This window comes from Drosophila navojoa, chromosome X (assembly GCF_054131105.1).
Source record: "Drosophila navojoa isolate 15081-1374.11 chromosome X, UAZ_NAV_1.0, whole genome shotgun sequence".
In the NCBI taxonomy this organism is placed as follows: Eukaryota; Metazoa; Arthropoda; class Insecta; order Diptera; family Drosophilidae; genus Drosophila; species Drosophila navojoa.
The window spans coordinates 8,063,020-8,089,875 of record NC_142895.1 but is presented as its reverse complement, the minus strand read 5'-3'; the positions used below and the strand labels follow the sequence as shown (position 1 = coordinate 8,089,875).

Below are 26,856 nucleotides of genomic sequence, written 5' to 3'. Positions count from 1 at the left end.
TAATTGTCCATTATCTATTGGTCATTATAAACTGCCCATTATCCATTATCCATTATCCACTATCCAATATCCAATACCCACTATCCGATAACCACTATCCATTATCCGTTAGCCTTTGTCCAATATTCATTATTTATTATCCATTATGCACTACTATCCAATAACCGATATCCACTATCCATTATCCATTATCCATTATCCCTAGTCCGTTATCCACGTACTACCCACGATTCTTAAGCAACTATATATTATCCGCTATTATCCAAAGCTGAACTCCCTCTATTCAATGTCAACTATTCACCCTTTACTCTCCACACATTATTTTTCTCTCTGTACCCTCTGCCACTCTCCACTCTGTCCACCATCTACTCTCAACTGTCCACTGTCCCCTCTGACCACTCTACTCGCATTCAAGCAATTCTAATTTATTGCAAATGGTTAACAGATGGATTTCATTTGCAGCTCTTAGCTCGTCACTTCTCAAGTTTGTGCTTGACTAATTTATGTTCTTTGTTGCGGTTAGGTAAAGGCAATGCCAGTCAATTGACTGCAAGCATGCATAAGACTTGTGCCGGGCATAGCTGACAGATGCCAGCAAAAACCACAGAGTGCCCCAGAGAAAGGCAGTAGCGGCAAGACCAAGTGAGAGCGAGGAGAGAGAGAGAGAGAGAGAGAGGGGGAGGACTATGGGAAAAAAAGTGAACAAACCAAATCGAGTGGCTAATTGAGTACAGTAAAGCCCTTCGCAACAGAGCTTAAGGCGAAACTCAAGTGAAAATATTTCTGGAAAATCACAATGAATGCCATATTTGTGGCAAAAGGCAAAGGGGAACTTATCGAGGCTGCAATTGAATTAAGAGCTCTTAATAGCAAAGCAACAGAGCCAAAAAATAAATTGCAGAAGAAGGAAACACACAGAAAACAAAACACAATTCAGTTTTGCATTTGAGTTTCGGCGTGTCTTCTTGTCAAACTGTCAAATTGACAGACGGTGCACAAGTTGCCGGCTAGCCGCAGAGAAGCTCAAAGCGAGTGGCCATTGTAAATGCCAGAGCGAAATGCTTGCAAGTATTTGCTAACAAATTAGAATGTTGCACAACTGGGCTAACCGCATCCGTAAAAATGTTCAATGAATGGCTAAGCTCGGCTGCAAATGACAGGCGAGATAAGCCAATAGTGGGCTGGGGAGAAGGAGAGGGAGAGGGATAGGGAGAGGAGGGTGCGGCGAGCTCAAGTTTTGCTATAGTCGAAGGATTTTGCAACAATGTGGGGCAAGGCTTTGCGCACAATTTGTGTGAAACAGTGCATATCGAATGAGTTTCCGATAGTTTATGCGCTTAAAAATCGATTAACCTATTTCCGATAACTACTGCAATGCGCATCCGCATCCGCATCCGCATCCTCATCCGCATCGGCATCCTGTTACCCCTTTTAACTGCCAGTCAAACATGTTAAATGTCCTGATTGCCGCTTGTTCCTGCCCTGCCTGTCAGCCAGTATCATTGTTGTTGTTGTTGTTGCTGTCGCAGCTGTTGCAGTTGTTGCACTTATCGCTGCTGCGGCTGTTGCTGTTGCTGTTATGATAGAAACTGGCGCATCAGTGGTAATTCGAGCCGTGGCCTGCTCAAACATTTTGTGCACACAACAGCAACAACTTCATGGACAGCTCGCATGTTGGCTGCAGTTGTTGTTGCTGCGGTTGTTCCACATGTCACGTTGTTGTCTTTGTTGACGTTGCGGTCGATTATCGTATAGATATGACAGATATATCGCATATATATTGGCTAGCAAATTATGACAGTCATTTGCACATGCAAGTGAAGAGGAGAGAGTGAGAGAGAGAGAGGAGGGCGGGGGCAGCTGTGTCCAGTGTCAAACATTAAAAGTATCGAAAATTGCAAATTGCCAAGCTGCTCACTCAATGACCTCCTGCATTCAAATTAGTTTTTACAGTGCCTAACCGAAGTATGCACATGCTGCGATACTTTTATACACCAGAATAAAAGAAACACTGAAACTTGTTCGCAAATTCTCCATTCAAAGCTAATGCGCAAATGTTGACAGCAAATTTTTGCCAGCTAATGGATTTGCAGCTTTGTGTGTGTGTGTGTGTGTGTCGGTGTATGTGTGTGCGTCACTCACTGTGCTCTGCGATCCGCGCCTCTGGCTTGTTGACCAAAGCACACGCTTACACAGTTTTGTTTGCTGCATGTGCAGCGCGTAGCATGTTTGCCCTGAAAAGTAGGCAACACTTTTTGGCAGCTGCCCATAGTTGGCCAGTGTGTGTGTGTGTGTGTGTGAGTGTGTGCTAGAGCCTGCCATGCCACTTGGTGCAGATGCACACGCTCATGTTTTCAGTTTATTAGAAGACTGCGCTCAAAAGTAGGCAACATTTTTGTGCTCCGCACTTTGCCCATAAAAGTAGGCAACACTTTTGTGCGCTGCTTATCAAATATCTGAGCAAAGCTGCGGCGGCTGCTTAACAAATTGCAAATCAAATTAAAGGCATGGCCGACCCCACACACGCACGCACACACTCACCCACACACACACACACACACACTCATACACATACACACTCACACTCACAGGCAGCAAACAAACAAAGCGAACTCTCGTCTCAGCTAGTGTGTTTGCGCTTGTTAATTAACTGACAATGATGTGCGTGTGTGTGTGTTAGTGCGTGTCTGTTTGTATATTTTTAAATGTCTGCTAACTCACACACACACACACACATACAAACGCACAGGCAACGTCGCAGCTGGCCCGCCCGCAAGTGTTTGCTAATTTTATTAAACCCTCTTGCGCTTAATTAATAGAAAATGATTGCGCAAACAGACGTCGCACACACACACACACACACACAAGCAGGCAGCTCCACAGAGTGTGGGCGGAAGAGCAGCTGCAAAAATATTAGCCACTATTAAAAGCTAAAGCGCGCAGTCGGGCTGTTTTCATCACCTGCTGTTGCTGTTGCTGTTGCTGTTGCTGCTGCTGTTGTTGCCTTCATCTTAGCCCCGCAGCTTTAAAACTATTCAACCATAAAACGACCCACACACACAAACACACACACATAGATTTCGGCGAAGCGTAAATTCATTTACCGCAGCACAGCGAAGCCGACAGCCAAACACACACAACACAAAAAGCTTTTTACACAAATGAGTTTATGGATAGTCCCACCAAACTCCCACACCCACACACACATACATACCTAGCCATGCCATGCATGCGAGGGTAGCCACACAAATTAATACATTATTTTTAAAAGATAAATTTCAAGCAGATCTACTCACTCGCTGGCTCGCCCCCTCCCCGCTCCCTGACGCCCTGGCAAACAATTAAATCAGTGAAATCCACACGCAGCTTTTGGGCCAAGTCCCTTACCAGATCCTATTGCCAAACTCCCATTGCCATGTGATGCCGCCTGCCGTCGTCTGCCCACAAAATGTTCACAACTTTTCAACTTAAATTCATTTTGTGCGCCAAAGTAAAGCGCCTGCCCATAAGGCCAAGCAGGTAGGGGATATGACTGGGGTTGCTTTCCAGCCAGACCGAGCCACTGAACCACCGAGCCACCGAGCCACCCAGCCAGCCAGCCAAGTGGCATCACACATTTTTCTCGTGGTTTGTTGTAAATTTGTTTTCGTTCACTTGCAACGTTGTGACACCGCAGCAACAGCAGCGAGGGGTGCACGAGGGGTGCGGTGGGGGGTGGGGAGTGGAGTGGGCCACAAGGCAGCCGCAACATGGCTGTTGTTGTTGTTGTTGTTGCTGTTGTAAATCAGAGCCTGTGACTCTCTGAACCAGCAGCTGCTGCTTTAGCTACTGCGGCTAAAAGCGTAGATAATAAATTAAACGCAGCACGCTTCAAGTCAAAATAGCTGCCACGCCCATGCCCGAAAGTTGAGCAGGTGGAATAGGCAGTCGGAAGCTGTTGGGCAATTCAATAAGATTCGATTGTTATATAACGCAATGACTGAGTTTAGTCTGAGCAAAGAGAGGGACAGCGAGAGAGAGAGAGAGAGAGAGAGAGTGTCATCAACATGGCGATAGTTTGAGCCGATAGTTTGAAGCAATAGTTTTTAGGATTTTTAAAATTAAAATAAATTTAATTACTGTTTAAATTAATTTTTTTTATTTATATATTAATTTATAAATATATTTCATTATTATTTAGATTAATTTTATATTTTTATTAATTTTTTAAATTCATTAAGATTCAATTAATATTTCAATTAATTTTTTATTAATTGATGCATTTTTTAAGATGATGCCCTTAGATGCCACTAAATGCCCATATATATATCGCACATAAACCTTCACATGCTCAACCGATATATATCGCATATTAACATATCTCTATCATTCCAGACACTCCACTCAATTTTCGAATAGATATTCAAATCTTTGGCATTAAAATTAAATGTCTTTCGGTGTGGCATAAAATAAAATGTGCCACGCCCATTTGCCAGCTGGCTGGCTGGCTCATTTGAAGCAGACGAGAAATATTTCGGAGCGCATAAATTAAATGCGTGTGCGGCTGGAAAATTTATCAAGCGAGTTGGCAGCAGCGAAAAAAGTAAGAATATAAATATAAATATATATACATATATATATAAATATATACACAATATATACTTATATATATATTTAAGAAGGAAGATAGAAATAAATAAAAAGACGCGCAAAGAAAGGAAACAAAAAGTTTTGCAACACTAGATAAAACGCCAAGGCACAAAGGCGTCGCGTGCAAACGCGGGCTATGCGGGGGTGGGTGGGCGAACGTAGATGGAGCTGGGTCTGGTCTTGAGGTAGGGTAGCGACACGTCAACCCTTTTGTTTCAAATTAAAATTTACATATTTTAATGTGCAAAGTTTTGTGGAGCGTTGCCCAGCAGCAGCAGCAGCAGCAGCAACAACAGCAACAACAACAATTTGGCCAGACTTAGGAGCCACGCAGAAGCACAGTGAAAGCTTGGGGGAGGGGCAGAGGCAGTGGGTTGGGGCGGGGTTCCGAGCAAAAAGTTGCTCCGTTTGCCAAAAGGTTGGCAGTAAAAAATCAAATTGACCTGTAAATATAATTTAAAAGGTGGCAGCAAAAACAGCAGCAACAACAACAGCAACAACAGCAACAACAACAACAATGACAACACGAAACGTGTTTAATTATCAAGTTGTTAGCAACAACAACAAAAACGCGTTTGCAGCTGCCGCATTCAATTTGGTTGAGGCAACATTTTGTGCTACGTCGCCATTTTGTTTGCTGTGCACGCGTGGGTGTGTGTGTGTGTGTGTGTGCGTGTGAAGGTGTGCGTATTGCATGCCTGGAAGCGTTGGCATTTCAAAATTTTGTTAATTTGCCATTGTCAGCTAATGAGCGAGAGCTTTAAGTGCCAGCCAAAGCGAAAGCGACAAGTGAGAGTGAGAGTGAGCGTGAGCGTGGGAGAGAGATGGAGTGAGAGCGAGAGCGAATGAGATAGTGAGCGTAGTGGCAGTGGCCTGCAGGGAAGTCCTTAATCCAATTCCTTTCTTAGCCTACGCAAGAGTACAAAGAAAAAAAATAAATGCTCTGTGTAGGCAGAAAGTAACTTGAAAGATAAACAAAGCCAAGGCACAAAATCTATTTAATATTACCGTTAGCCAGCAGCTGGGGAAAGCGACGCAAGTTAAATGCTATAATGAAATGGAATAATGCCATTAGCTCTGGCAGCAGGTAACGCGATGAGCTCTTAGATTGAGCCTAAGCCAAAAGCTGATGATGCTTCGAGCTGGCAAAATAGTTGGGAAAATGCTGAAGGAACTTGGAGAAGAGAAGAAGCTATATCTTCTGAACGACAGCTCTGATTTGAAATAAGTTTCGGGACATTAGTAAATTAATGAGAGTATGGCAAGGAAAAGTTTTCGAAAATTTCGATGGAATATGACATATGGCTTAGGCTCAAAATAAAGATAGTTTTATAGATATTCGATCTTTAGTCAAACTGAATTGACTCGGAATCTTCAGCTACATGAAAATCCTTGTCCAATTCGTATTACTGAGCTCTTAAATAGGTCACACCTCGACTGCCTCGACCTCTACATAGGCACATCTATATTATCTATATATAGCTTCCATAACTTGTTTGACAAGCATATATGTATGTATATCACGATAATTGTCCAGCTACAATATGTCTAAATATATATATTTTTGTAGTATTTCTTTCTTGCTGCACGCTTAGATTGAAATGTTTGAGCCATTCGTGAGCGAGGCGCAACTGGGACATGCATATAATTTGTGGGCGTGGTGGGCGTGTCAGTTGCTGTGGTTTCTAATTGCTTGTCAATTGTGCAGCTGGTGACCAACAGCTGCCACATGCAACTTTTCACATAATCAACAAACCAGCGGCTATTAGCGAGTGCGAAAGAGAGAGAGAGAGAGAGAGAGAGAGACATAGAGAGAGAGAGAGAGGGGTGTAAGTGTGTGTGTGTGTGGTATATTATTGTGTTTGCCAACGAGTCAGGCGCAAAGTTTCTTGGCTTGGCTGCGTGTGTGTGTGTGTGTGTGAGTCCGTGTTTCTCTGTATGTGTGTGTGTGTGTGCAAAGTAACACCATTTAACGCTAATGTAAAGCAAACACTTTGATGTATTTGCCATGCTGTGTCAGTGTGTATGCGTGTGTGTGTATAAAATATGTATATGATTAGGGCATGTGTGTGTGAGTGTGTGTGTGTGTGCGTCAGTCAGTCTATTTGCATTTGTATGTGTATTTTTCATCAAGAGTGTTTGGCATTATGACAAGGCCGCGTTGCCCACATTCACACACACACACACACCCTCACACACACACACATTGAGCAACATTCGTATAAACATTGGACATCATCCCCGAACATGGCGGACATGTCCTGTCTTGTCCGTAACTTTTAGCAACTACCCCGGCCTTCAGCTTACCTGCAAAGTATGCCAACATGGCGGTTAGGACGACGGATATGAATATTAAGGCGATGCTCAAGCATTTCCAGGAACATCGGTGTTGACAGCGTTTATCTATGTGAAACCTGCAAAGGAAACAAAGCAAAATGTAATGAGTATTGAGAAAGCCAGCAAGAAAGAGAGACATGGAGGGAGAGGGAGATAGAGAGAGAGAGAGAGAGAAGGGGGCCGGCAGGCAGGTAGACGTTAAACAAACTGTGCAATGCATTTGTAATTAACAACGAGCAAACAGCGAACAGACACCAAATAAAGGCAAACAAGGTAGAGGAAGAGGCAGAGGTAGGGGCAGAACCAGAGCCAGAGCCAAAGCCAGTGGTAGAGCACCCATGGAACGACAGAGGACATTGTGCTGCGTGTAACAAGTAGGCCGAGTGGCCGGCCATGCAAAATGTTTTCTTTTTTGGAGCCTCTCATTGCCTGGAACTGCTCGTCGCTCGTTATATTGCATTAATAAGATTCCCCTACTCGCTTCCCTTGCTAGCTTCATATTCGATACCCTTGCTTTCTATAACTCGTTACCTTCATGGTAAATACCTCAAGGCATTCGTTACTTCAATTCACTCGTCACAGACACTCGGCAAAGACATGAAAATACTCGCTGCTTTCAATGACTCGCTGTGATCGAGGACACTCGTTAAATTCAGTCACTCTTTGGGCTCAAGTCGAATACTCGCTTCTTCAGTAAGTGTAGGTTCTATAAACAGCTTTGCTCTCCATTACTCGTTACTTTAACACGCTACTCTCATACTTCCCTTTGCTTGACTGCTTTACTATTGCTGTAGACTGACTGAAATATTCGCTACTCTGCCTAGCAGAGTACGTCTTCAAGGTCTTCTGGTACTCACTTTCCCCCTCTTAAAGAGCCTATCCCAAGTGTTTGTTACACTGCACCTCCATAGCTGTTCGATGCTCATGATCATAATCAATCAATCACATTATTACTTTAAATATATTTCAACTCTGTTGTAGTCTACTTCCCTATATACGCGCTTAATCAAAACTCTACCCTCAATCAGTCATGTGCGATTTTCGATTCGCTGCTCTCGAACCTTGGGCAGATATGAGACAACTTTTGATGTACTGCAGCTTATTTAATAACGCTCATTTCAAAGGTATACGCAGCTTTTTATATGCACATATATTTGCTGAACAAACGCATGTCGTCATGCAAAAAGTTTGTATATTCGTTTGACAGGCTACATGGACCGCAAAAACCAACGAAACACACACACACACTGTGTACACACTGCACACACACACACACACACACACACATGCGCCAATGGGTTTGTCAACTGTCAACTTTTTTAATAAAGCTACGCAAAATGATATACAACTTGCAGTCGACACTGGCCCTCGTGCTACAACAGCTGCCTCCAGTTAATTGCATAAAACTTGTACCAAAGATTCTGTTTGCATAGACTGCAAAAGACATGAGACCATATCCCGAACTGGCGAGTTCCTGCCCAAGCTGTTCGTGTTTAATTAACAATCCTAATGAGCCCTCTTTCAGGCATTCAGGAATTGCTACAGCTGCTGGAAATTGTAAGGCTGTAGCTCAGAAAAGCTGCCAGAGAAGCTGCAGCAGCTACTCTATCTAGGCATGAACTAATATGAGACTAAACTTAGTTCTGTGATTTCCTGGAATAGGCTATTGAAATAAATATATGTGAATAGAGGAAATCTGAAAAGGATTCCTTGACAATTTTTCTATTTCTCGAAATATTTAGAAAACTTAACTTAGTTCGACTGATACAAATTTGAAGCTGGGATTGCTCTGAATAGACTATTCCAATAAATACCATAAATGATTCTTGAAGCCATACGAGGTACCGCAGTAACCCCTTTGTGAATAAGGGGAATCTGAAAAGGATTCTTTGTTATTTTTTTCTATTTCTTGAAATATTTACAGAACTAAACTCAGTTCAAGTGCTAGAAGCTGGGATTGCTTCGAATAAACTTTTCCAATAAATACCATATATTGTATGTATGTTTCTTGAAGCCATACGATGTACAGCGAGTAAGGAAAATCTGAATTGGATTATTTGATATTGTTTTTACTTCTTGAAATATTTTGAGAATCGTGTTAAGCAACTGAATCCAAGCAGATGCGGATTAAACATATTTTAAAGCCTCTGAAATTCTTACATATTTCTAGGGCAAGACTGAGTAGAGGGGCTTAACTGTTATAGACCAAGTTCAAGGGGATATTTGAAAGATTTTATGCCAAGACTTGGTCTAGTAAGTCTTATGGGTGCTGACATCTGAGAAATCTAGTCTAGTTCTGTTACGAAAGCTAGCAGATCTTTGGGCAATGACATTGATTATACCAAAGATGACTGAAAGATGTTTGGAGAACCTAGATTCCTCTTAAAAGAGCCTAAATAGACAACTGAAGAGGCAAGTTTTCCTATGAAATGAAAGAGATGCGTAAGCTAACACAATTTTCAGCAGAGAGAAAGAGAGAGAGAGAGATAGATATATGATGTGTATATACAATGCGTGGCATCAACAACAGCTGGCTAGTGAAGCCCAAGCCCGCCTGCTCGGTGGCCAATGGAGCGTGAAGAGTGCGCGTGGCTGCGCCATGGCTGTTGTTGACCCACCGGTGTGACCCACTGGGACATGTTCGCTTACCTGGATGGTGAATATGGCGAATAGTGTGGTGCATGCGCTGAATGCGAATTACGCAACGGGAATCCAGGCATGACCAGCGGCTGTGAGCCGCTTATCTGGCAATGCGGTCCGGCGACTCCGCTGCCCGGCGGTCCGACCGATACCTGCGGCCCGCCCACCTGACCGCCAACGCCCACCGGCATTGTGCCGGCGCCCATTGGCATGCCGACGCCGACGCCGACGCCGCCGCGATCGATGCCGCCATGGCCGATTGTGTTGCTACCAGTTGACATACTTTGTGGCATCTGTTGTGGGTGGCCGCCCAATCTGTAAAGCAAACAGAAGCAGAAGAAGTGAGAAAAAGCGAGTAAGACACACGCTCAAATCAGCGCGAGTGAGTGAGTGAGTGAGTGAGCGAGTGAGCGAGACAGCTGCAGGGAAGCTGAGTTCAGGTGGGCAGCGCTGCTTGTAATGCGGAAATTAAAACATGTTCCAAGTTTTTCGCTTCACAATGCAATATTTAAATCTCGGCCATACATATTGTGCCAATATAATAAAAATATATATAAATATACATAAATACATGTATGTGTGGGCGTGGCTGTGCGCACAAAGCGCATTGCTATTGTTTTTTCGGGCTTGTTGCTGTTATTGTTATTATTATTTTTAACGGTTAAGTGATGCGGAAATTTTAAATTAAAAAACATAAATCAATGCAAATATGTGTGTGTGTGTGTGTGTGTGTGAGCGTGTCCTTTGTTTCATTATCATTGCAGCTGCAGCGCAGCGCTGGCCCTGTTGTCGTTGTTGTCATAGTAGTTGTTGCTGTTTGCATTTTATTATCGCTCAACATTAAGCGGAAATGCAGCTACGGGCAGCGACACTGACGCTGGCGTCGACGCCGACTGCAACTGCCCCCGCCCCAACCACAATCAGCCAACTCCCGTGCATATGCAACACAGTTTTTGCAACTGCCGCCCGCAAGTATGCAACGTTTTTTTTTGCCTGCGTGGCGTTTCACAAGACAAAGGATTCGAATTACCGCACACACACACACACAGAGAGAGAGAGAGAGAGAGAGAGAGAGAGAGAGCGATACACACACACACACACAAGTCGAGTACCTATATGCTATATAGTGTCTATATAGTTGGTTACATGTTTGCGCTGCACAGTGAGGGAGTAAGAGAGAGAGAGAGAGAGAGAGTTATGTAGTGTGAGAGAGAGAGAGACACTGAGCAAACACTTGAAAAGTACGCACACACAAAAATATGCAATTAACTTCGATTTTTTTCCAACATTGTTCAGATTTCAAGAGCTTTAACAAGCATACAGGCATTCAGCCACACGGTACACACACACACACACACATGCATGCAACGACACATAAAGCAAACAGAGCTCGATCGAATTTCAGTTATTTTTCTAATTATATTCACTTTCGAATGGCAATCAAAACAAAGTAAATTATCAAGTAAAGCAATTTTTAATTAACATTAAATAAAGTTTAACAATCATCATTAAAGTAAATTTTAAAAAATATTTACAAATTGCATATGATTAAAAATTTCATAAAATCTCTGCTAAATGAATGGATTCGATTATAAAAAAATTAATAAATATATAAAATAAATATATAATATAATCAATTGTATATATATATAGATTATGTATATTTAATTTATGTATTTATTTATTTTTTTTTTATATATATTTCGTAACGTTTTTTGAATCCATTCGAGGAATTGAATCCATTCATTTAGCAGAGATTTTATGAAATTTTGATTATAAAAATAAATATATATAATCAATTGTATGTATGTATATAGATTATGTATATTTATTTTATGTATTTATTTATTTTTTTATATGTCTAAATGAGATAAATTATAAGACATATAAAATAAAAATAATAATAATAATTTGATAAACGGCTTGATCACTCTCATCTCTCTCTCTCTCTCTCTCTCTCTCTCTCTCTCTCTCTCTCTTTCTTTCCTAAATATTGCTAGCTCTTTTAACTTCACACTATATTCTAAATAAATAATATATATTTATTTCTTTAATATCTTTGAATATTCACAAATCAAACAGAGAGCCAAAAGCTGTTTGTAATTCAGAAAAATGCAGCTTTGCGACTATCAATCGATATTTGCAGCTACAATTCGATTAATTCGATTAATGCAAACTTATGCACAATTTGGAAATTTTCGTTTACAATTAGATGCAATTGTGAAAGTCGTAAATCTGTTTAGCTCCAAATGCGAAACTATAAACCAAATTCATTACAGCATTCAGAATGAAATGAGTTTTACAAAGTTTTTTCCTCCAACTTTATATCGAAACTTTGACTCTCTCTCTCTCTCAGTCTCTCTCTCTCTCTCTCTCTCTCTCTCTCTCTATTTATTGTCGAGAATGACACGATGTTTGTGTAGCGCGCATCGCATCGGCAGTTCATTGAATGGATTTATATGGTTGTTTCGCTTACACAGATAATTTAACTTTGCCATTGCCTTTGTGCCAGCCATATTTATAAGCTGACATTCCCAATTCCGTTTCGGGTTCCCCAAACAGTTAGCCCTTCCCTCTCTCTCTCTCTCTCTCTCTCTCTCTCTCTCTCTTTTCTGTGCAAATTAGTCAGCAAAGTGCAATTTTTATAGAATTTGTGACGCCAGCTCAGACAGTTTTATGGATGCAATCCTTATATTTATTTCATTTTCAACTTTAATGGTTCTGCTTTCACTCCCCCTCTCCCTCTCTCTCTCGCTCTGGCTCTGTGTCTGCTTTCTGCTGGCTGTGACTCGTGGACGGCGAGTGCATTTGACATATCACATTTTGGCCCGCTCGCTCGCTCGCTCGCTCGACTCGACTCTTGTCAAATTTTTGTGTGCTTTGGACGCCATTTTGGCTTTGTTATTTATGGCCATGTCAAGCGGTCGCCAGCTGGTCAAGAGCAGCCCCCCTTGAGCCAACGCTCATGGCCCTGAGCGTGGCCTGCATTTGACATGCGGTTGCATGCGGGCCAAAAAAAAAAAAACAAAATAAACTTTTTCTATTTCGATTTTTTCTCTTCTTTTTTTTACAATTGTTAAGCCCGGCAAAAATGTCAATTGGGGCTACCGAAAAACTCGAGCATAATATAGCACAATGCCCCACTCAGGGCGCCCGCAATGCTGGTGCGCTTCAGCAACAAATCGAAATTTGCAAATCAAGCCAAAAATCTAGCTGCAAATTTACGAGAAGCTTGCCAAGCGACTAAGTCGGGCAGATCAGCGCAATTTATATATGTATATGCAGAGAGGCAAAGAGAAAGAGAGAGAGGGAGGGTAAGAGGGAGAGAGAGGGATGCATAGAGACAATCTAAATGAGTGCGAAAGCCGCTTACAACAAAATCAACGACAACAGCAGGCAAGCTCTGCTCTCTCTCTCTCTCTCCCTCTCTCTCTATGTGTGTGTGTGTGTGTGGAAGATAAATGTGCCTGTGTGTGTGTGTTGGTAGGGCAGCTTAGCAAACGCTAAGCCAGCCAGCGCCGAGCGCAAGCTGTGCCTGTGATTTATTAGCAACAATAATAGAATTAAACAATTTAAATTAAGTTGTAGCCGAAAACCATAAACAGTCTGCCAAAGCAGCCACCGCACAGTGGTGCAAACGCACGCAACGGGGCGTGCCACAACAACAGCAACAGCAACAACAACAACAAAACGATAGTAAAATGGAGCAAAAAACATATAGAAAACATAAATAAAACACATTTTTCTTTTATGCTTTGCAGCGTATGAATAAAATAGATAAAGTTTGCTTTTTTTTTTTGCGCTCTGGCTTTACAGAGTTTGAAATTTTTTTTAGCGAGGGATTTGACCTTAACGAACTAATCCCATCGCTGAGCTCTGTTTGTGCAATTTTAGGAATTTTTATTAACAACAACAATTACAACTAAAAATTTCAATGGCAGCGACGCATAAAGCTGAAGTATTTGGATTGAGGCAGAGAGAGAGAGAGAGAGAGAGAGAGAGAGAGAGAGAGAGAGAGAGAGAGAGAGAGAGAGAGGGAGAGAATTTTGAGAGCCTAAGTTTTCAAAATAGTATATATGATAGTAAAATATTGTAAGAAATTTAATGGAATATAGCTAAAAGTATTTTAAATATGAAATTTCGTATTATATATGGTAAATGGTGTATAACGAGAACAGAAGATCTGGATTGAAAGATCTCAACGATTATTATTATTTGATTATTTTTTTCTTTATAAATTAGTAACCAACTGCATCAGAAATGTATGAATGATTTTCATTTTCTTTTTTCCAGCTCAAGCCAGCTCGAATTGCAACTCAGGTCTCTCAACTTAGTAAAACTTTCAGCTAATCATGGAATACACTGCAGCAGTAGGCCAGAGCCAATTGAAGAGCATTTGAAGTGCGGCTTGAATGCATTTTCGCTACACTTGACCAGCTGCAGGAGCAGTAGCAGGAGCAGCAGGAGCAGCAGCAGCAGCAGCAGGCGACGATGGATCCGCACACTAAATGTTTATGGTCAGGAGGTAGTTAATGGTTGGGCAGCACAGTGGAGCATAGGGGGCGCCACTCCATGTGGAGTCCAGAGCGAGAGCAGGAGGCGGATTACAAATGCTTCCTGTGCATAAATGTGGCAGCAGTGTGGTTGCCACACTGTACGTGTGTACGTGTGTGTGAGTGTGCGTGTGTGTGTGTGTGAGTGTGTGTGTGCTGCCATTATTACTCGCTGTTGTTGACCAGCCCCAAGCAACACAGTTTGACCTCAAATTGAGCGCCCCCACTCGGCAGGGGGCGGCAACAAAAAAAAGAAAAGCAGAAAAAAAAACAAACAGTAAAATATATGTTGCATACTTTTGAGTGGAGTGCAACGCATTTTGCAACTTCAAAATGGTATTTTGTTGTAGCTGCTGTTGCTGTTGCTGTTGTTGTTGTTTCGTGCTCGTTGCTCGCTGCCATTGCAAATTGTTCTTTCAATTGTTGTTTTAAGTGTGCATTTAATTTAATTTTTATTTAAATGCAACGCATAAAAACAAAGAATAAAACTAAAAAAAAAAAAAGAAAAATGAAATTGAATTATTTTTCGCAACACTCGCTGCTCGCCCAGTGAAGTGTTGTTGCAACAACTAGAAATTATTGCTGCCAGTGACACACATTAAAAGCAACAGCAACAACAACAACAACAGTAAAATATGGTATATAAAATTGTCCACTTAAAGTGCAACAATTTTACCTAATTGCATGTTGCATACTCATTGTTGCATGTTGGCAACTCGAAACAGAGTTCAAGCTACTTCCGAGTCGAGAACGACCAAAGGGTCTATGGCCGGAGTATCTATGGATTCGAATGGTGTATCTGTAACCATTAAGTCATTAAATGGAGCGGTATTTGTTGGTCTAACTGGACTTATGGGTGGAGGCTCTGGACAGTGCATCTGCTATATAAAGTTAGTACTTTACAGTGATCTATAGGTAGTAGTCTATGTACAGTGCTGTCCATATTCGACAGACCCATCTGGCAGCTCTATATCTTTTGACACAGACGTGCACGATACGCCGTAAAGTCTCAGGGCAGTCATTTCAGAGAGATACCATATTCAAAAAGTGACTTGAATCAACTGAGATAATAATTATTATCGTCTACATCAACCAATATGTATTTTTGTTTGATTAACTTTCAATAAGGGCGACACTGTAGGGTTGCCAGATGGTCCATCGCATAGAGATTACAGGGTTGTCTTAAGTCCTATCTTGTATGTATACTATATAAAGCATATGGTATACATTTTACATGTACTAAAACGTTTCTACATATATGATAAACCATATGTGAGACCTCTTTATATGAAAGTATTCGCCTTGTCATGAATATAGCGAATTTTTTTGGTTGAGTATAAGATTGATGTATAGATAGACACTTTGTAATATTACATAATGAGAAAGAAATTCACAAATATTGACCGTATATCTTTTATATCGTATATAGCGCATATTCTTTCTGTGTACACATATATTCTATATTAAAATCTTTTAAATTCAATCTTTATTATGCTCTATATTATATTCTATATTATTATGTTCTATACGAATTCCGTCTTCTGTCTCTCATCTCCAATGTCTATATTGTAACAATATATTTTTTTAATATTCTTCAATAATTTACTTTTTTTCAATGCGAATTTCGCATTTCATCTCTCATATCTAAGGTCTATAGAGTATGATATATAATCTACACAATAATGTTTGATATTTAATCATGTTTTTTCTTTTCTATCTTGATTCTGTCATCTGTCTTTCATCTTCTGTATCTTATCTATATCCTATATTTCCTATATTTACTTAGACTTGCGTTTAGTAACTGCATCTAGTATCTGTTACTGGCATCAAGCTCTATCCTATTTATCTATTGGTGCACATGCTGCACTATATCTTGATTTATATACCCATATCTTCATTAGCTATTCACTTTTATCTAATCTACTGCAGCTTTTCGGTCTTTCTCAGAATCTGCTCCTTTGTTGTTTATCACGGATTTCATCTCACACCCACGACTCGTCTCTCTGTTCCCACACACACATCCTCGTTCTCTCTATGTGTTTTTTGTCATTAAATGCTGTCGTTAAGTCGAATCACTGTATTTGGCTTCATTTGCAATTGGCAGTTGGCAGTTGGCTGTTGGCCGTTGTCAGTTGGCAGGTTTCGCATTGAAGCCAGTTCACTGAGGACTCTGGGTCCAATCAATTAGTTGCGCTGATTTGTTTGACAAAATGCAGCAATCGTTTGATGTTGTTGTTGCTGTTGTTGTTGTTGCTGTTGTTGCTGTTGTGCTCGTCGTCACTGTTGTTGCATTAGTCGCTGCAGCCACGTAGCGTTTTTGTAGTTTGTTGTCTTTTGTGCGCCAATTTCGCTTGTAATTTCCACCCAACTCCTTTGCACTCTCCTTCTCTCTCTTCCTCGCTTTCTGTATGTGTGTGTGTGTGTGGATTATTATTGATTTTGCGCTTCATTTTTCTAGCACGTTTCCGCACAGCGTGTAATTTTGTTTGGCTTTATCTGCGGCACACAACCCGAGCCCCGAATGCCAGCATGAGGAAAAAAAACAGAAACAAAAAGAAACTTGTTCTAGCAGGGGGCAGGGGGCAAGGGGCAAAGGGTGTTCGCTGTACGGTGTGTGCGAGACCGCGAGACCGAGACCGAGACCGAAACCGACCTGTGGGAGCCTCTCTCTCTCTCTCTCTCACTCACTCACTCACTCACTCACTCACTCTCTCTCTCTCTCCCTCTCACTCTCTCTCTAAGTGTGTGTGTGAAAATTTTGCGAAAATCACGTTTTGGGCGTTGTTAGTTTAGCGCTCTGCGGGCACGACTTGACCCAACCGAATGAGCAGCTCGAACAATGGACGCAGAATTTCAAAAACTAACTTATAGTTTGTTCCACTTGTTGTCAGTGTGTGCCTGTGTGTGTATGTGTGTGTGTGCCTGTGTGTGTGTGTCTGTATTTCACTTGCTGCCCCATTCACAACTTTAGCAACAGCCAGTGGCAAGTGCAAAGGGCCCAAGCTATAAGCCCTTCATTTCCTCACTCCCTCACTCCCTGACTCCCTCTCTCCCTCTCTCTCTCTCTCTCTCGCTCTCTCTCTCTCTCTCTCTCTCTCTCTTGGTCTATCCCTTGTTTATACTTAATACGGCAATGGAAATTCATCAGCACAACTCCTGCTGCTCCTGCTGCTGCTGCTCCGGTTCCTGCTGCTGCTCCGGCTCCTGCTGCTGCATTGAAATTTGACTAAAGTAGCCATGTTGTTGATTGCCATTAAGTTGTCGGTATTATGTAACTGTAAATTCTACAGTATTAGCTCTGCAAGAGCAATTTAAAGGCAATTAAGCTTCACAGCTATCGGAAATAGATATGCATAATTGTGGACTCGCTTGCAGAGCACAATCAGAATTAAGTGCACGAGCTGAGCCATGAGAATTGGTAGACCATATTCAATAGAATCTGTGCGGGAGACAAGAGAGATCCACATCTATATACATATAGCGGATTCTGATTCCAATATATCCGACTCACACTCAGAATCGGAATATAGCTCTGACTCTGACTCTGACTCTGACTCTGACTCTGACTCTGACTCTGACTCTGACTCTGACTCTGACTCTGACTCTGACTCTGACTCTGACCTCTGACTCCTGACTCTGACTCTGACTCTGACTCTGACTCTGACTCTGACTCTGACTCTGTCTGACTCTGACTCTGACCTCTGACTCTGACTCTTACTCTGACTCTGAACTCTGACTCTGGACTCTGACTCTGACTCTGACTCTGACTCTGACTCTGACTCTGATCTGACTCTGACTCTGACTCTGACTCTGACTCTGACTCTGACTCTGACTCTGACTCTGACTCTGACTCTGACTCTGACTCTGACTCTGACTCTGACTCTGACTCTGACTCTGACTCTGACTCTGACTCTGACTCTGACTCTGACTCTGACTCTGACTCTGACTCTGACTCTGACTCTGACTCTGACTCTGACTCTGACTCTGACTCTAACTCTGACTCTGACTCTGACTCTGACTCTGACTCTGACTCTGACTCTGACTCTGACTCTGACTCTGACTCTGACTCTGACTCTGACTCTGACTCTGACTCTGACTCTGACTCTGACTCTGACTCTGACTCTGACTCTGACTCTGACTCTGACTCTGACTCTGACTCTGACTCTGACTCTGACTCTGACTCTGACTCTGACTCTGACTCTGACTCTGACTCTGACTCTGACTCTGACTCTGACTCTGACTCTGACTCTGACTCTGACTCTGACTCTGACTCTGACTCTGACTCTGACTCTGACTCTGACTCTGACTATGACTATGACTATGACTCTGACTCAGTCTCAGTGCAGTCTCTCTCTCTCTAACTCTTCCAATGCCTATCATATTCACACATGCTAAAAGGTGTCTTTCCCTACAATCGCTACAGCTTGACGCCATAAAAACTGTGGATCCCCTGCCCTGCAGCTCCTCCCTATGCGAGCTCCTTGCGCCCACAGAAGAGAAAGTGTGAGAGATATAGACAGGAGACAGACAGGCATGAGAACAACACGAGAAGAAAAAGAATGAATGAAGAAGACGAAGAAAATCAGGGAAAGCATTGTGGGAGTAGAGGAGGTCGGTCGGGGAGCCGAAACGCAGGCAGGCAAATCAATTTAATTAGTTTCTGACTTTCATTTACAAATTATGCATAAATCTGTAGACAGCGCCCCAGAGACCATAAATTAAGCGAAACAGCGTCCAAACTCAAACGCAGACAGAAGAAGAGCCAAAAGTTTGCCAAAACAACAGCAACAACAACAAAGAGAACAACAAACTTGTAACTAACTACAGGACAACTGAAAAAGAAGAAGAAGAAGAAGAAGAAGCAGCAGCAGAAGCAGAAGCAGCAGACGATGAAGACCAAGAAGCAGCAACAGCAACTGAGGGAAAGAAAAAGCATCCACGAGGGTTGGACGCAAAATTAATTTGCGCTTTTATTAAATTTTCTGGTATTTTTTTCTCCCTCTCTCACTCACTCCCCGTCTCTCTCTCTCTCTCTCTGTCTCTATCTCCTTTTCCCGCTTTGTGCCTGCTTCACGCGGCTGGGCAGTGTAACTATGAGTGGGCGGAGAGCGGAGGAGTACGGGTGGATGCGAAGTTGGAAGACCCGGCCCGAGGCTAAGGGCTAAAGCAAAGGGCAGGCAGGTAATCACGCCTGCATCAAACGGAGGGGTGTGCCAGATACTAGGAGGTATATGGCACACACACACACACACACACTCATGCACACACATGAGCAATTTTTATCGAGCGTAAAAGCAACAAGCGAACAGAACCTAAAGCTGAGAAGAATTTACGCAGCGCTGTCAAACGAATTGCAACCCCTTGAAACAATTTTTTATACTCGATTTATTTTCATTTTTTTCACTTCTTCGTGTTTTTTTTCTCTCTCTCTCTCTCTCTGTGCGTTGATTTTTTATGCGTGTGGCATGCATGTAGATACATTATATGTGTGTGTATGCATATGTATATGTATATGTAGATACATATCTTTATTTTTTTTCAGCACATTTTTCTTTTTGGGCCACGATTTGCACTTTGCTCATGCTTCAATGCACGCCACACTGAAGAAAGCAAAAGAAAAGTAGCTTAGCGCTTGCAGAGCAATACACACACAAACACACACACACACACTCACACACACGCATTCTCATATAATGCAAAATTGCGCATAAATTGTACAAAACGAAATATATTTAGTGAGAAGTAAAAGGAAACCGAATTCAATAAAAAATGTTCAAGGAAAATCTCAGAGCGAACAATTCTTAGAAAAATTTATTATTAATAAAAAATAAATAAATAAATTATTTAAAAAATGTCAATACTTTCATATATTGACTAAGCTGTTTAATATATGATTTTTATTTAAGTGGAATACATAATCAAAATATTGGAAAAATATATGAGAATTATTTTGACTATATTCGAAAATGTAGCACGTGTAGATCGAGATCGATAGCTATTCGCGTCGTACTGTTATCGATTAGAAGCCTTATCGAAATTCAGCTAAATAATAATATATCTCGCACATCTTTAGAGTTTCAGAATTTTACATAGAATTTAATGTGTATTTTATGCAATTTATATTTACATTATATTAAGGATAATATATTCCCCAAATCCAACTATTTAGATAACTGTGGCTCCGTAAATCTACCCAATGTTATTATCGTACTTAGTGATGATGCATGTACATACATATATACTTATATAAAAGAACAATAGATTGATCGGAATATGAGTTCCACAAACTATGCAGAGGATTATCTAGTCGAACAGTCTCGACTCTCAGCTATTCGTAATCCATCTCACACTTTCCACAATTAACCTGTTAAGCACCTGGCACAGCGCCTTTCACAATTTCCATTATGCCATTTACTCATTCGCGCAGATGTCTCCACAATGCTGGGCTCTTCAGCTTGACTTGTGCCACATATCGTATATCGTTTTACACGCCAGCTCTGTTAGCTGCATCCAATTGTTGGGCCCAAACGTTAATGATCTAAGCCAAGAAAAAAAAAACGGGTAAAAGCAACAGCCTCGCTTCAGCTGTTTGCTGAGGTTGCAGCGGGGGGAGGAGGAGCGCTCTGGCGGGCGGTTTAAATTTACTGGGCTGGGGTTGGTTCTCTCTCTCTCTCTCTCTCTCTCTCTCTGTCTCTGCTATCAGTTACGCGCTCTCATGGCAGATGATTTTGCAAAAAAAAAAAAGGGAATATATATATAAACGAAACCGTGGCAAGCCAAGCGCAATGGCAACCCCAGACTTGCCCCGTTCTTTGGCTTTTCCTGCACTCGATGCCGCTGCCGACGTCGACGCCGTCATGTGACTAATAACACCCCGAGGGACTCAGCGACGACGCTGTTGCCGTTGCCGTTGCCTTCTAACCGCTGAGGGGGCGTTACCCCTTCCCCTCTCTCTCTCACTCTGTGCATGCAGCGGCGGTCTGCCAATGATCAAAGCATTTTTCAGTGCTTTCGCTGAGAGAAACACACTGGCCCCCCCTTCCACTCCCTCCTCCCCTCGCCCACTTGGCTCGCCCTCACATCAGCGTTTGCCATGCTAAATTTTGTTATGACGGCGGAATTAATATTATTAAGGGCCGATTTGCAGCCTCGTCCTGAGCCCTTTTTTCTGTTCGTTCGTTCGTTCGTTCGTTTACTTTTTTACGCTGTCTGTTGAGTTGATAATTTAGCGACGCCACCAGCACACAACAACAACAATAACAACAACAACAACAACAACAACAACGTGATTATGAGCAGGCGTCTTTGTTTGACATGCGACGCGGCGCCGCATCCCATGCCCACGCCCACGTCCCATGCCGCCTCTTTAAGCTCGCTAACCCCCCTGGCTGACAGCGCCTTTTTGGTTGCATTTCCACGTTTATGGCTCTTATTAAATATTTACAGCTTCAGCTTGGAACTTTGAGCAGCGGCTTTAATTGTTGTCACTTGCAAATTAATTATTTACACAACAACAACAACGACAACAGCTGAGATTAAGAACAACATTTGAACCTTCACGCTCCGCCTAATACCCTGCACAGTCTCATTTCGTGGACTATCATCAACGCTGAGCAGTTAAGCAAATAAGGCCTATCAATAGCTAAGACCGTGCTTTGCTTAGCACTTGCGAGATTTTCACATCTCAAGTGGGAAGTACTTTCCGGCTAGGCTTCAAGTACTTTCCGAGTGAATGTCAGCTTACGATTGGCATAGCTGAAGATAAACCTAAGAAGTTATTACATTAGAAATATATTTAAAAATAGCTAATGATGGTAAAGAGTATTAAATAATTTGATTTGCTTCGTTCCCTTCAAGTAGAGTTTCATATGAACTGTTTAGCTTTGTGATTTGGGATCGTAGTGTATATAGGTAAATACAATACTATACAGTAACTACTATGTGGGACTACTAACAGGACAGCACGACTTGTGAGAGCATGAGATGAGAGAATAGAGAAGACTGTCCAGAAATCTCGGTAGCTCAACAAGAAAGCCTGCATATCGTATAACTTTTATCTTAGTGACGCGATATGCTTTCTTTAATATGTAACCATACATATATACTCCCTAATTTTATATTTCATATTAGATATTCCATTTTCAAGAGATCGTATTCAAATATATGTAATATATGTATATAAGAAATTTTCATCATATCATATCTACAGCATATTATCGTATAAGCTCTCATTATATAACTGAATTATGAACATATGCGACAGTTAGAATGGAACTTGATATAATACTTTCTTATCATAAAGCATAAACCAAGTTTATTCTGATATTCGAAATGTTAGGCCTTCAAGAAAGTTTTTATAATTAATTTCTGACAACTTAACCCGTTTTAGGGTCTCCTGGTCTCTCGTTCCGTTTCAGTTCATATCTATATCTAGGATATACGCTCGTCGCCCATATCAATTGCTAGGCTCAGCTCAGTCCTGGCCTAAGCCGTCTTTGCAGCTGGCTGCGCTTGCTTTTGGGTAAAGCGTGAAGCCGTTGCGATAAGCGCTGCAAACATTTTCTCGAGCGCTTATTAATTGTTTGCCGAGTGGCGAGTGCCAAGTTGCAAGTGGCAAGTGGCAAGTGGCAGACGGCGAGGTGTTTGCCTGAGGATTAGGCAAACGCAGCGCCGCTTGACAAAGGCGAGAGCGAAAATTCAATGCTAGCCTTGGCGCCACCTGCTGAGGCAAGGCCCTCAACACTTATATATCTGTATACATATATAGAAAAAGAGGCAAATAGACAGGGAGAGAGAGAGAGAAGGGGGTAGGGTGAGGTAGCCAGCCGAGATTGTCCATAAATGAAATATGCCCATATTTTCCGCTCCGCCCTGGCTTGCCCTATGCAATAAAAGCAATCGAGCTAATAACGGAAATTGCGCAGAGTGTGTTGCCAGACTAGTGGGCGGATGGGCGTGGCTAGAAAAGAAAAAAATCAAAAATCTCAAGCAATTTCCTTCAGTCGAAGAAGAAGCAGCTGAAAATAAAAATATTGCCAGTTAATAGCAATAGTTGAGTCAAATACGCAGCGGGTCATCAGCCTCGGCCACGTGTTCCGTCCGCTTTCACTTTTATTTTTTATTTTTTTTTTTTCGGGTATATAAAGAAAATATGAAATGGCATTTTCCATTTGCACAAGGCACCAAATTGAATTAGACGGCAACAAGAGGCAAAGGGATGCGGCGGGCGGCAGACGCAGCTGCAAGTGCAACCACCGAGAGCAGCACTCGGACCTCGGGCTGAGCTCAACAAATCTCGTCTAATAATAGCGCACGCTTCATGCCTCTAACAGGGAGGCGTGGCATTTGCACTGCCCTGCTCTGCTCTCCTCACATGATTATTATTATTATTTTTTTTATTCGCTCTCTCATTTTGGTTTGCAGGCGGGCAAAAAAGGTCGCGCTGCTGTCCGCCGCCCCCGAGTTAATTTGCAACATAATCTTTTAATCTGGTTTTTGTGTCAACTGCAGGCAACCGTCGCACCACCGACGGGCAACGGCCAACGCACCACCACCACCAGGAGCAGCAGCAGCAGCAGCATCAGCCAACCCTCAAGCCTTGGACACGCTGGTTGCCATTTATGAAAAATTCATTAGTTCCGTGTACGGCGCGACGACGTTGCCACGGCCATGGCCATAGCCAGCGGATGACATATGATCCTAATGATGCTGACCCAACCACCGACCCCCAACCGCCAACCCCCAGTAAGCCACCTTTTTGCTCCTGAATAGAACTTCTATCTCGTTTTAGGTTTAATGTGCGGTCAGCAGCAAAAGTAGACGAATATGAATGAATGAATACTAGACTCGAGTCCAAATGCATTCATTCATTCATTTACTCATTCATATATTCCCTTTTCTCATATTTTTATTATTGTATTTTCTGTCTATTGTTTATACATTTTCCTCTCAGATCTATTCATTTCACTTGCTCCTCCCTCTACTAATATCTTTATTAAATGATTCATTCATTGATTCATTTCGTATTTTTTTTCAAATTTTTATTGGTTTATCAACTTGAACTACTTTATCAGCACTATTTCAATCGAATCAATAATTTATACATTCAATCAATTCTCTTCGATTGTTTTCTATTTTTAATTGCAATTAGTCAATCGCCAATTACTCCATTTGTAGTTGCAATGATTTATTCAGTCACTCATGCATTTATTATTGATTCAATCATTTAGTGATTCATTCATTCGGCGATTCATATCTACGCGCTTGCAGTCATTCGTTTTTTACTGCGATTATTTATTTATTTACTCCCCAATTAGTTCATACATTGACTTATTTTCTCATCCTACATCCTATTTCTACTTTAACAGCTCGTTTCTTGATGCACTCCCGTTTCTTTCGCTTATCCATTTATTCACTCGCGGTTTCATTTCCACATTTCCTTACATATCGACATATTCCTCCCTTCATTTTCATTCCCATTCAGAGAGTACAATCGCTGGCTAATCACAAATTTCAAATAGATAATTCATCTTCAGAAAGATTGGATAGAAGAAGCAGATACGATTTACTGCTGGAAACAGTTGAACAATCGTTGAGCTAAGCTCTGGCAACCTCCAAGCGGACTCCATCGAGCATTATTTATGATGGACTCGCCACTCGACTCCATCTCCACCCGACTCGACTGGAGAGGCAACCCCACTCGGGGTCCATTCAATTTGAGAGCCATTTTGGCTTACGACTACTTATATTCGTTAAGCTCATTCGGTTGCGGGCTCAATGCGAATATGAGCTCTCGCCCGCGTGATACTTTGGCCTGCAACAATGCAGCCGCCCCCCCCCCCCGAAAGCGATTGTCGGCACGACAGGTGAGCTTGAGAAATGGGCAGAGGCTGTGAAAGGAAAAGTCAGTGGGTACAAAGGGAAAAGCTCGCATCATTTTTCGCATGAAAATTTGTTGAGCGCAAAAGTTGATTCGCTTTGATTTACTTGACTTTAAGCTGAAAATCATTTTTCCAAAAACGCAGCAAAGGCAGAGGCGGAGGCGGAGGCGGAGGCGGACTCGGTGGGCGGGGCCGGGTGCAGGAGGCGCTATTCAAACTGAAGCGAATGTGATGTGGTATAAAAGGGCCGACGAAAAAAAAACCGTTTGTTATTGTATGGGTGTGTGTGTGTGTGTGCGTGTGTGTGTGTGTGTGTGTAGCCGAAATTCATCAAAATCCAATCAATCTTTCATTTAAACATTTTCATTTCGGCTCGTTGCGCGGCATTCGCATTGAATGGGAAAACTCTATGGCAGCGGAACAGCATGCGAGAGAGGGAGCGAGATGGAGACAGAGTGGAAGCGAGATGGAGAGAGGCAATCGGTAGGCAAAACAAAACAACGAAAAAAGAAGGCAAAAAAAAAAAAAAACAAAAAAGAAAATACGCAGTAAAGCGCAAATATTTGCGCGTATAAATGGGGATGACGATGAGAGCCTAAGGATGAGCCAGCCAAAGCAAAACAAAATAAAATGCAAAAAGAAATGCCAAAAGGGAAAACAAAACAGCGCGAAGGACGAAGGACGAGCTGTTGATAGAGCGAATGCGGTGCACACGTGGCATGTAAAAATAGGAGTGGAAAACACAGCAGCGTCAAATAAACATAAATAAAACAACTAATATACTAAAAAATATTTTCCCAGCCCAATAAAAAAAAAATCTATGTATATACTAAAAGACAAAATATGCCCAACAAACAGCGCGCAGACACATCAAATATACAGTTAGTTAGTTGACATAAAATAAATAAGTACGAGCAAATATTTGCGTTGCCAAACACTTCACACCGAAAATATACCAGAAAATGAAAGCAAGCAAAATACTTTGCATAAATACTAAACATATTTGAAAACCATATTTGCGTTTCGCTATGCGACAACTTGCGGAGGGGTCAAAAAGTAGTCGGATATTTTATATTTTTATATATTTATGAATTTTTAAATTTAAGTTTTAAATACTAAAAATATACCGCACATAATTTGATATCCCAAAAAAATATATATTGCAATAAATGTGAAGAGAAAATACGTAGAGATTCGAAAAATCAAAAATACTAAAAATACTAAATAAATACTAAAAATACTAAATAAATACTAAAAATACTAAATAAATACTAACAAATAATACTGAAAGATCCGTCAGAAATAAAAACTTTTAATGTTTCCCCTTAGACTTTTATGATGATGTATGATAAAAATACTGGAAAATCTATACTAAAATAAAAGCTTTAAGAAGTTTCGAAAAAATGAATGAAAAAGTCTATGCGAAAGGGGTATAGAAACTCTTAGCAAACACTGAGTCTGTTAAGGGAGCGACGGGAACGAGGATCGGCGCTTTGGGTGCGGCTTACAAAAATGCAATCAGCTAAATTAGTTGGCCAACAAGAAATATATATATAGGTATGTATGTGTGTATAATAGAAAATTATATAAATAAGGAAAGGCAAAGAAAACACGTCTCAAAAACAGTTTCAATAACCGAAAGGCAGCGGCGACCCAAACCGCAGAAAACAACGCCGGGGCAATCGAAAGCGAAATTAATTCCGTTGCCGAGCTGCTCCCCAGCGAGCGAAGGTACCTCGCTTCGCCCTCCCCACCGCGTCCCAGCGGAGAGCCAGTAGGCCTGGGCCTGAATCATCTGGACGTTAGACAAGGCGAAA

General features: G+C 41.7%; 1 protein-coding gene across 5 annotated transcripts in view; it reads right to left on the bottom strand.

Annotated features, from left to right (window-relative positions):
- Ten-a (Teneurin-a transmembrane protein) overlaps window positions 1–26,856 on the bottom strand; it is a 212,728-nt gene that overhangs the window by 68,574 nt on the left and 117,298 nt on the right. For all 5 annotated transcript variants that reach the window (XM_089263254.1, XM_089263256.1, XM_089263255.1 and 2 more), the window contains 2 exons: window positions 9,616–9,921; window positions 6,937–7,043 (listed from right to left, as the gene is read on the bottom strand). In XM_089263254.1, coding sequence (XP_089119380.1) covers window positions 6,937–7,043; window positions 9,616–9,921 — 413 coding nt within the window. The remainder of the gene's footprint in view (window positions 1–6,936; window positions 7,044–9,615; window positions 9,922–26,856) is intronic.